Below are 11,082 nucleotides of genomic sequence, written 5' to 3' on the forward strand. Positions count from 1 at the left end.
GGCCAGCCTTGGCTGCATTAGCAAGTTAAAGGTTAGATGTTGAGAGATGGCTCAGTGTATGCCTTAGTAGTTAAGGGTTAGATGTTGAGAGATGGCTCAGTGTATGGCTTAGTAGTTAAGAGCACCCACTATTCTTCCTGAGGGCCTGGGTTCAAATCTCTGCACCTACATAGTAGCTCATAACTGTCTGCAACTCCAGTTCCATGGAATTCAACATCCTCTTCTGACCTCCTTGGACATCAGTCAAGCAATGGTATATACACACACACATACATACAGGTAAAACATTCATATACATAAACAAACAAAAATACATGATAAGATGATTCAGTGGATAAACACACTTGCTGCCAAGCCTGATAACCTGACTGCAATCCTGGAAGCCATAGACCCAACCACTGCATACACACACACACACACACTCTTAAACATCAAAAATGTGAGCCTAGCCAGGCCATGTGGCACACGCCTTTAATCCCAGCACTCAGGAGGCAGAGGCAGGCGGATCTCTGTGAGCGCCAGCCTGATCTACAAAAGCTAGTTCCAGAACAGGCTCCATAGCTACAGAGAAACCCTGTCTAAGAAAAGAAAAAGTGAGCCAGTGCTCCTCCACTAAGTTGTTTGCAGCCCTCTATTTACTTTCTTGTTTTGAGACGCAGTCTCCCTAAGTTACACAGGCTGACCTTGAACTCACTTAGTAGGCCGGGCAAGACTTGAACTTGTGACTCTCCTGCCTAGGTCTCCCATGTAGCTGGGAATACAGGCTTGCCCCACCAGGCCTAGCTTTTTGAGATGTGTTTAACACAGGCCATCCTGGAGAGCAGGCCAAAGTGGATGTCCAGGGTTGAGGGAGGGGGACTGCTGGTTCATGGGATGCCAAGAGTGGAGGTTGATTTTGGGACTGACATGGTAGCAAGGATTCAGTCAAGTTCACTCTACTTCTAAGCCTCCGCCTCCCTAGGGAAAGCACGGATAAGGCTCTGACCTTCTGTAACTATTTCCTCCAGAGCAAGCTTCATGTGAGGGAGACAGGTCTGCCTGGCCCTGGCAGGTACCACAAAGTGTATATGGGGTGCTTTGCCTTTCTTACTTTTTTGGGCAGGGGATAGGGAGGGGTGGTTTAAACAGGGTCTCACTAGGTAGCTCAAGCTGGCCTTAAACTCCTGATCCTCTTACCTCCACTTCCTAGGTGCTGGGGTTCCAGGTGTGCAACATCTGGTTTGGCTCCCAGGGTACAGGCTCCCAGGGTACATTTCTACAGCCCCATCACTAGAACATTCCAGGTTCTGATAGGACCATGCCAGAGTCCCAGCACGGCTGATAGGAAACCTCCCACCTGAACCAGGGACCCACACCTATTACCCCCAAGTGTGTAAAGCAGGGAACCTCCCACCCGAACCAGGGACCCACACCTATCACCCCCAAGTGTGTAAAGCAAGGAACCTCCCACCAGAACCAGGGACCCACACCTATCACCCCCAAGTGTGTAAAGCAGGGAACCTCCCACCCGAACCAGGGACCCACACCTATCACCCCCAAGTGTGTAAAGCAGGGAACCTCCCACCCGAACCAGGGACCCACACCTATCACCCCCAAGTGTGTAAAGCGGGGAACCTCCCACCAGAACCAGGGACCCACACCTATCACCCCCAAGTGTGTAAAGCAGGGAACCTCCCACCAGAACCAGGGACCCACACCTATCACCCCCAAGTGTGTAAAGCAGGGAACCTCCCACCAGAACCAGGGACCCACACCTATCACCCCCAAGTGTGTAAAGCGGGGAACCTCCCACCAGAACCAGGGACCCACACCTATCACCCCCAAGTGTGTAAAGCGGGGAACCTCCCACCAGAACCAGGGACCCACACCTATCACCCCCAAGTGTGTAAAGCAGGGAACCTCCCACCCGAACCAGGGACCCACACCTATCACCCCCAAGTGTGTAAAGCAGGGAACCTCCCACCCGAACCAGGGACCCACACCTATTACCCCCAAGTGTGTAAAGCGGGGAACCTCCCACCCGAACCAGGGACCCACACCTATTACCCCCAAGTGTGTAAAGCAAGGAACCTTCCACCCGAACCAGGGACCCACACCTATTACCCCCAAGTGTAAAGCTGATATGTGGTTTCCTGTTTGTACACCTGTTCTTTCTCCAACACCGTATCACAAAGACTGACACCAGGGACTTTGTCATGACCAGGGTAGTGCCACCATACCTCCAAGGACACACTGACCTCTAATCCGAATCTTACACTGGAGAAAAACTCAATTAAAGAAACAAAACAAAGAAACAAACCAACCTACTCCTGAGCTATGGAAGAGTACCAGGTCTTAGCCCATTGCCTCATAAGGTCTCTCCCTTTGTGTGGGCTGGGGTGGATTGCTAACACTGTCTGTCCCTCCCTCCTCGAGTGGACATCTCCTTCTTCCCTTCACTCTGCACAGTCTCATTTCTGTTGCCTCCACCACAGCCACTGGATGGTTTCCCACGGGAAGGAAGGTCACCAAGCCCTTCTCCCCAACTCCTGCCTAGCTCCCACCTCAGGGTGCTAGGAAGCTACCCAGGGGGCCAGGGCAGCTGGGACTGGGCTCTGTGGAGAAGAGGCAGCATCAGAACCAGCTCTGTTGTCTTGACAATGGCTCATGTCCCAGGCACCCTAGGCACCCACAGGGGCAATTACTGAGTGTAGGAGAGGGTTTCCATGGTGGCGGTCCCAAGGGGTACACCAGGCTTAGGGAAGAACAAGGGCTGGCAGGACCTTTCTCCTTTGTCCTGAGCACACTAGGTCTTTGTTCTTGTCTCGCTCTCTTTGACAGATGGGACCAGGAGCATGGCTGGGGAGGTCAACATGGCTTAGAGTCCCCTGCCCAAGGGAGGCCTGAGTCATCTGGGGGAGGTAAAGAGGCCCAGCTCTCATTGGGGAGCCTTCCTCTGGCTTGTAGAGAAGCCTGACCTGTACCCTGGAGGCTGCCACTCACGGGCTTGCTGCTCGCTCCTTTCCCGTAAACACCTTACCCAGCAACCAATGGGTAGCCTTGGCATGTCCCCGTATGGGACTATGACAGGAAGTGGGGATGTGGGCAGGGGGGAACATGGCAATAAGTCCAGGGTAGAGAGTGGAGGAATATTTGATCCAGCTCTATCCAAGCATCTTCTCAGTCAGGCTTTATTTGAGGTTCCCCAACAAGAAGCCCATGGGGGTACCATATCCCAGCCAGAAGCTTCACCCCTACGCTCCTTCAGTGCTGGCTTTGATGCTGGCAGGCACCAGGTCGCTCCCCAAAATCTCCACTCAGCGACCTTCCTTTATCTCTGTGCTTGACACAGTCCTTCAGGTGGGGAGATGCTCCCCTCCTCTAGGTGCTCCCTGCTGGGAACAGAGCAGTCACACAGCTCCGAAGTAAAGTGCAATACACATTTCTGGGACTGGCATGGCTCTTCAGATGATTAAGATATGGTATGCTCAGAAGCGGGTGTCCAGGAAAGAGGTGGAGCCTCTGTGGGACCTGGAGGGACCCTCAATAGGGGGTCCCCGGGCCCTTGTCAGAAGCCCATGGAAAGTCTTGCCACGAGTCTGTGGTTTGCGCCGTGGTGGCCTGGGCTCCTCTGGGGGCTGCACCACTATTCGGGGTATCTCAGGTTTGGTGCTTCCTCTAATCCTTGCCAGTTGCTGGGACTCAAAGATGGCTTGGGCTCCAGGAAGGCGGGCCTGTGGCAGAGGTGCTGGCCCAGGAGATGACTTGGGCAGCTGGGCCAACTGGATCCTGATTTCCCGTTGGAGATCTCGCTCAGACAGGGCTACACTGTGCACCTGTGAGGAACAGTTGACACTGCCTTTGCCTGGACTGGGGTGGCAGGGAGCAGGAAGCCTTGAGGTCCCCATGGGCGGGCAGTACACCACCCCAGGAAGTGGCTGAGGGCTGAGACACAGCTTGGCTGGGACCCGAAGAAAGACAGCTGAGGCCTGGGGTTCTCACATTCTCTGCAGCTCAGAGTGCAGGAGCTGCACAGGCCTCACCTGGGCTGTGTTCCCGGCTGTGCAGCATGGGCAAGGCCACTGAGCCTGATTAGCTGAGAGAGATACCCACCTGGGACATGAAGGCCTCTTCCTGCAGCTGGGTCGGGGGGATGGCTCGAAGGGCCCCCAGTGTCTCCAAGAGCCCCGGGCATGCTGCACGCTGTTCTACAGTGCCCAGTGCCAGGCGCATGAGTGTCAGCCCCACACGGAACAGTACCTTGGCACCTGCAGGGAGGGGAGTTAATCACTCCCAAGAAACCAGTCTGCCCGCTCAGTTCTTCAGCTGAGTCAGCCCTCAGACTTGCTCCTCTTACCTCACTCCCCTCAGCTCAAGTCAGGAAAAACGGCCAAAGACTGCAATTTGTTAATTTTTGGAGACAGGGTCTCATGTAGCCAGGCCTCGGTCTGCCTACGTAGCTGAGATGACCATGACCTTGATCTGAGTCCCCGTCTGTTCCTTGCTGGATTACAGGCACATGACACCAAAGTGCCTGGTTTTTTGTTTTGTTTTTTTGAGACAGTCTTAATCTGTATCCCTGTCTGGCTGGAACTTAACGTGTAGCCAAGGTTGGCCTTCAACTCACGGTGATCCATTAGCCTCTGCTTTTGAAGGCTCCGATTAGAGGTGTGTGCTACCAAGCTCCATTTGTTTTGTTTGTTTGAGACAGGGTCTCACTGTAGCCCATGCTGGCCTGGAATTCATTATGTAGCCCATGCTGGCCTTGAACTTGCAACAATTCTCCCACCTCTGCCTCCTGAATACTGGAATTACAGGTGTGTGTCACCACACCTGGTTATCTATTTAGTGTGTGTGTGTTCATGTGTGTGTGTGTGTGCATACATGTCTCTGTGTGTATGAACTGTACTGTACTGCCACGTCACGTGTGTGAAGGTCAAATAACCTCTTCTAGAGGTTAAGGGCACACCTTTAATCCCAGCACTGGGGAGGCAGAGGCAGGTGGATCTCTGTGAGTTTGAGGCCAGCCTGGTCTACAGAGTGAGTTCCAGGACAGCAAGGGCTGTTACATAGAGAAAGAAACCTGTCTCAAAAAAAATAAGTCAAGCCAGGCGATGGTGGCGCACGCCTTTAATCCCAGCACTCGGGAGGCAGAGGCAGGCGGATCTCTGTGAGTTCGAGACCAACCTGGTCTACAGAGCTAGTTCCAGGATAGGCTCCAAAGCCACAGAAAAACCCTGTCTCGAAAAACCAAAAAAAAAAAAAAAAAAAGTCAACTCTTTTCTTCTACTGTGTGAGACCTGGAGGTCAAACTCAAGTCATCAGACCTTACCCGCTGAGCCATCTCATCAGCTCACACATCTGGCTTTTTGTTTTCTTGAGATAAAACTCACTCTGTAGGCCACGCTAGCCTGGAACTACGTGACCCAGCCTTGCCTTGAATTCAGAGCAATCCTCCTGCCTTGGTCTGGGATTAGACACATGGATTATGATGCCTAAGGAAGACTAGAATTTGAGGACACAGGACCTGCAGGGGGTAAGCCAGTCTCAGGACACTAGACACTCACAGGCAGGGCAGCCAGCCAGGAGCCAGGGACTGCTAATAATCTTATGCCAAGCCTTCTCAGAGTCTTGGTATCCTGTCTCCTCAAGGAGTAGTTGGGTTGGTGCCTATTAAGGACTTTCCATCTTGAATCTGCCACCTTCTAATTCTAGGAAGGTTCTGGGCAGAACTTCATTTCTTCCTAAACCAAGAACATAAAACTCATAGCATTTGTGTGCGCGTGTGCATGCGTGTGTGTGCATGCATGCATGCGTGTGCGTGTGCGTGCACGCGCGCGCACACACACACACACACACACACACAGAGAGAGAGAGAGAGAGAGAGAGAGAGAGAGAGAGAGAAGAAAGAGAGAGAGAGTAACCTTGACCAGTCTTAGGGCCTCATAATCCCTTTCTGGCATCATCTGAAGCACTAAGAGCAGATAGAATGTCAGGGAGACCTAGAGACAACTGTGACTTAGAAAGGAACAATTGCTGCTGACAATGTCATCGATGCTATTAAAGGAACCTGTGCAGTGCTTGTCCCCAGATAGAAGGGATAGGGATCAGTTGGACCATGATGATCAGCCCTACCTCTTTGGGATTAGAGGCTAGAGGAGAGGGGATATGTATGCTTTGGGTACCTAGGCCAGGATTTTTGTTCGTTTGCTTTTAAGATTTGGAGACAGAGTTTCATGTAACTCAAGTTGGCCTTGAACTCAGTGTGTAAGCAAAGAGGATCTTGAACTTCTGATTCTTTTGCTACTGCCTCCCAAGTGCTGTGATGACAGCCATATGACACCATGCCTAGTTTTATACAATGCTGGGAATTGGGTTAGGGACTTATTGCATACTAGGCAAGCTAGCTATATCACCAGCCCAAACTCGAATCTGACTGTAGGAGCAATCTCTAGACATATGGAACAGCAGAAAGCAGAGCCCTAGAGACCCATAGTCCAGCTTGGCTCTGCTCTGATGCCCCTTCCACTCTCTTTTCCACCCTTACTTCTCCATGCCCTTCCTCCCAAGAGTCACCTGAGTTGGCTGCGACCTGATCTCCCCGCCTGTGGTGGCCTTCCTGGCCTCTAACCTCCACCTGCGTGCCTTCCAGTTTACCGCCTTCACAGAGAAGCCAGAGCCATCTTTAAAAACAGCCACCACCTCCTGCTGCTCTCCTGACACCCTGTCACATCCCTTGATTTATTTTCTTCATGGCACTTATGACATTCTATAAATATCTTCTTAATTCGGGTACTGTCACCTCCTAGCCCCACCCCCACCAGAATGAAAGTTTCACAAGCTAGCTGTCAGCGTCAGCTTGCAGGGCCACTCAGGAAGAGCCATGCCACAAGGCCCTGAGGAGCATCTCCTACTGCTGTGGACCACGCCTCAGGCCTGCACATCCTGAGCCTCTGACATCCCACGTGTGTCTCGGCCAGCCTGGCTGCTGCCTCACAGACCCCTGGCCCCCATCCCCATCCTTGCACCCGGCCGCCCACTGTGGTCCTTGTGACAAAGCAGAGGCTCTCGCACGTTACTCTGGGATTGAGTCAATGAGGTGGACACACTCAGGTCCATGTGACGCAAGGCTCCAAAAGGGCCCAGCAAATTCAGAAAAGTGAGCTAGCCCGCCAAGGCCCCACTCACCCTCGCTAAGGAAGGCATCCCAGATGCGCAGCACTGTGGGGAAGGGCAGCGAGCGGGTGAAGAGGCACAGGAACCACTCGGGCAGGTAGAGCAGCGGCCCAACGCCTACCTGCTGCAGATGCTGGTACACACGTGGGAGCAGCCGCCGCAGAAGGGCCATGAACACCTCAGCATCCAGCTGCACTGCCTCCTACAGCCAGGCTTCTCATCAGTCTGGCTTGCCAGTGCTGCAAACCTCCACTCCCCAAACCCAGGCTTCTGATCCCTCACTGCCCCCAGCCCTCACTTCCCATTTTCATATCCCTACCCAGCCTCTCACCATGTGGGGCCCATAGTAGCCAGGGAGGTAGACCTCGCAGATCTGCACCAAGCACCAGAAGGCTTCCTGGGGGCAGAGTGCATGCCTGTGAGCCCTCATGAAGGGAGGGTCCAGAGGGGGAGAAGAGGCAGGGAACAGGCACAGGGGCATGGACTTAGGCCACTCCCACCCCACTCAGAGCCTGCCCTGTCTTGGGGTTGAGGGGTTGGAAATCACAGGGCCTGAGGTTCTGTATTTGGGGGCCATAAGGCCCTCTGGGGAAAAGTTGGGAAACTTTCAGAGTTTATATCCCAGAATCCTAAGGTCACTGGCATCCCACCCCGGGCCAAGGCCATGGTGCTCCAGACTCCCAGCTCAGTGTCACAAACCATAAGCTAGGGAAAGCCAGTGTGAGAAGATGCTCCTGGCCAGCCTGGGCACAAAACAGAATTCAAAATGCCAAAGTGAAATTTTCTTCACTGGGGTAAAGGCCCCAGGTTTAAAAGTCAAGGATGATAGACTTAAATGTTACTGAGATTGGTGGACTCATGTCTTTGGTCACTAGAATAGGGCTTGGAAGTAAAGGACCACAGTTCCTGAGGTATGAATACCTGGGGTTGGAGGCTGGTGGTCTAAGAGCTCAGGACCCTGGGGGCACAGGTGAACAGGGACTGAGGATTTCAGAGCAGGGTCAAAGTCACTCACCTCTGGGGGCAGATGCATGAGCAGCACAGCAGCTACAGGGCCTTGAGCCTGGCAATAGCCCTGTTCCGGCCGGTATAGAGTGTAGGCCTTGAGAATCTGCAGCAGCCCCTGCTGCCTGTACCAGAAGATCTCATCAGGGCTAGCCTAGGCACCCTTCCCTGCCCTTCGGATCCTCTTGCCCGGGCCATCGTCTCCCTCAGTCCAGGTGTAACTCTGGACTAGGGAACTGGCTGAAGCATCTAGCATGAGGACTTGGGGTCAGTGGGTATTCCTGGCCCATACCCGTGTCCCTGGGGTGACACAAACATCTCGTGTAGAGGGAACTGGCGGTGCAAGTCCCTGCCAATGGTCTCCATCCACTGCGGGTCTCCAGGGGCTGCTGCCAGCTCCTATGGGTGGTAGGAAGGTGGATGTGAGGACTCAGGGTAGCAAGGAGTTCTGAGAGGGGAGAAAAAGGTAAAGCCGGCCACTGCCAACTTCTTCACCTGATAGGTGCCAGGGTTGTTGTTCCGGCACATCTGGGCCCCACACAGCAGGGGCCAGCACCGGGCCCGCAGGGCAGACGGGATGCCCTTCCGGCACTGCATCTTTACCTGCGGGTGAGGTCCAGTCGTTATGTTAGGGCAGCCTCTCTTATAGCTTTCCATTGGCCAAGGCATCAGAGGCAGCGGGGATTAAGAGCTACAGGGACGTAGACACGGACCCCTCTTCCCTCACCTTCTTGTATCGTCGAGACATGGTCTTCTCCCAGTGTGAGGTCATCTCCACCCACTTCATCTCCCGCTGGCGGATGAGGTCTGCAGAGGGTTGACCAGGCCTGGAGGCACATGGCACAGCATTCCTTGGAACATATACCTTCCCATCCCAGGCCATCAGAGAAACCCCAGCTCCTGGCTTGGGGATCGCTGAGGAGTCCTGGACGGGCATCTGTGGCCCAGAAGCTGCCAATGGTTGTCACGGTTAAAGGAAGGGAATTTGGCTTCAATGGGGAACAGGAACTGGAGACTGAGGGGGTGAGGAGGTATGCATTGAGGGTCTGATTGGCTGTCACCCACAACAGAGACAGTTCACAGGGATGCTGGCTGGACAGTGCCCTGGCCTGGAAGCCAGAAGTCCTGGGTGTGAATCTGCTCCTGTTTCTGATCTGCTGTGTGATGTGGGGCAGTTTCTATCTGTCTCTGGACTAACTGTCTAAAGGAAACCTGAAGAAGAGAATGAGAAGAGGTATGGACTTCCATCTGGTGCTCTTGGGCCAGAGATTAAACGGGGGAAGATGTGCAGCTATAGGGGAGCGTTCAGACTCTCGGAGGATAAAAGAGCCATAAAGGGATATTGCCTCCACTACCCTTCTTACCTGAGCTCTGGGTTAGTCTCTACAGCCAGGCCCCTGAGGCCGGGCCTACCTTCAGAACTCAGTCCTCAAGTCTCTGTACCCTGTCTCCCTACCCATGACTCACTTACCCCAGTTCTGCTGAGTTGCCACCAATGAAGCCATAGCGGTCAGCCTGGCGATATGGACCTGGCCCACTCAGCTCCGAGTCAGACCCTAGAGAGCTAGAATCATCCTGTAGTTCTGACGACAGCACCAGGTCCTCCCCCAGGGTCTGGGCCATTGTGCCCTAGACCCCAGTGTCACAGGCTGCAAGACATACAGAGAGCCAGCGTGAGCAGCCAGGAGCTGTCAGGCTGAGGCCGGGGATTCCAGTCACCAGTACTCAGCCACAGGAGACTAAGCCTCCTCCGTCACTGGGGAGTGGGCCAAGCCCCAGGTGCAGCCCCAGCCCCAGCAGCCCACCTCACCTCCTCGCTGCACCTCACCTCCTCCTCTCACTTCCTCCTCAGTCTCAACTTCAGCAGCCTGTTGGGGGCCCCTCCCAGGTGGGGGGGGACTCCCCCCTTCCTCTATGAGGCTCTTCCTGCTTGCCCTAGTGCCCTAGCCTTGAGCTCCTCCCATCCACAGGATGCTGGTGTGATGAGTCCCTTAGCTCGCCAGAGATAAAGATGACAGGCCACAAGCAGGTAAAACCCAATTCATGGTTCCAATAAGAATTATGCTTTAATGTTTTGGCTCCTCCCTCCTCCGTTTTCTTTCTTTTTGGGGAGTGAAGGGGTTACTGTCTGGGAATGAGGGTCTCATGTCACCTGGGAAGAAGATGAACTCTCTATATCCTTGAGCATGACCTTGACGTTCTGATCCTCCTGCCTCCAGAATCCTGATGCTGGGATTTCAGGCACTGGAATTTCAGGTTTATGACACCATGCCTACCTTAATGTTTTACTGTTTAAAAACAATATCTTTTTCTTTCTTTCTTTCTTTTTTTCTTCCAGAACTGGAGATGGAACTTAAGGTCTAGCACATGCTAGGCAAGTCCGAATACTCCACAAAGTACTTACAACATGAATGCGGTGCAATACTATTACATCACTCACAGAAGAAAAAAAAAATTGATGCAGCAGGCACCAAGGCAACCTGGACCAAAACACGCTCAGAGTTCAGTAGCAGGTGTCCATGGGTTTGGCCACAAAGCCCGAGGTGAACGTAAGGCCTGGGTCTGGAGTCCACTGTCAACATCACTAAGCATTAGTAATATCATTAAGCCTTGGCTTGAGAAGTCAGCGATTAGCGTGCTCACACCACAACCTCACGGAGGGCTGGGGTGAGAAGAGACCTTTGAGAGAGCAAAACAATTTCCACAGTACTTCCGGCCCTAAGGCCTCCAAACGCGGCAGGGCGAGTCCTCCGGGGTGGAGCCAACTCAACCTCGCCCTACCAGCCCCGCCCACCACCCAGCTAGGCTCCGCCGGCTCCCCCGAGGCCCTCCGAGCTGAGGCGCTTGCCGTCCAGCGGGGGCGCCAGAGAGCGGAGGACGGCGGGCCCGGCGGGGCGGGGCGGCCAGCCGAGGAGGCGGGGC

The 11,082-nt window shown here is 53.9% G+C and overlaps 1 protein-coding gene across 3 annotated transcripts; it reads right to left on the bottom strand.

Annotated features, from left to right (window-relative positions):
* Positions 1-3,154: 3,154 nt before the first annotated feature.
* On the bottom strand, positions 3,155-10,871 carry Tbc1d10c (TBC1 domain family member 10C). 3 transcript variants are annotated; one of them, XM_075973023.1, is made up of 10 exons: positions 10,565-10,871; positions 9,632-9,809; positions 8,888-8,987; positions 8,656-8,763; positions 8,453-8,559; positions 8,171-8,285; positions 7,487-7,552; positions 7,168-7,357; positions 4,093-4,247; positions 3,155-3,815 (listed from the first exon to the last, which is right to left on the bottom strand). In XM_075973023.1, exons 2-10 carry the CDS (start codon positions 9,781-9,783, stop codon positions 3,468-3,470), a joined length of 1,341 nt encoding a protein of 446 aa, XP_075829138.1. In that variant the 5' UTR covers positions 9,784-9,809; positions 10,565-10,871; the 3' UTR covers positions 3,155-3,467. The 3 variants fall into 3 exon arrangements, with proteins under 3 accessions (XP_075829138.1, XP_075829137.1, XP_075829136.1); XM_075973022.1 differs by lacking the exon at positions 10,565-10,871 and adding an exon at positions 9,989-10,045; XM_075973021.1 differs by lacking the exon at positions 10,565-10,871 and adding an exon at positions 9,971-10,037.
* Between the last annotated feature and the right edge of the window lie 211 nt (positions 10,872-11,082).

Source organism: Microtus pennsylvanicus, chromosome 5 (genome assembly GCF_037038515.1).
Source record: "Microtus pennsylvanicus isolate mMicPen1 chromosome 5, mMicPen1.hap1, whole genome shotgun sequence".
Lineage (NCBI taxonomy): Eukaryota > Metazoa > Chordata > Mammalia > Rodentia > Cricetidae > Microtus > Microtus pennsylvanicus.

Excerpts from the sequence above, each read along its gene's own strand:
- Tbc1d10c (XM_075973023.1), bottom strand. The coding sequence starts at position 9,783 with ATGGCCCAGACCCTGGGGGAGGACCTGGTGCTGTCGTCAGAACTACAG. Across the intron at positions 7,358-7,486 it reads GCTACTATGGGCCCCACATG|GAGGCAGTGCAGCTGGATGC; the intron begins GTGAGAGGCTGG and ends GCCTGGCTGTAG. Across the intron at positions 3,816-4,092 it reads AAGAGGCCTTCATGTCCCAG|GTGCACAGTGTAGCCCTGTC; the intron begins GTGGGTATCTCT and ends TGTTCCTCACAG.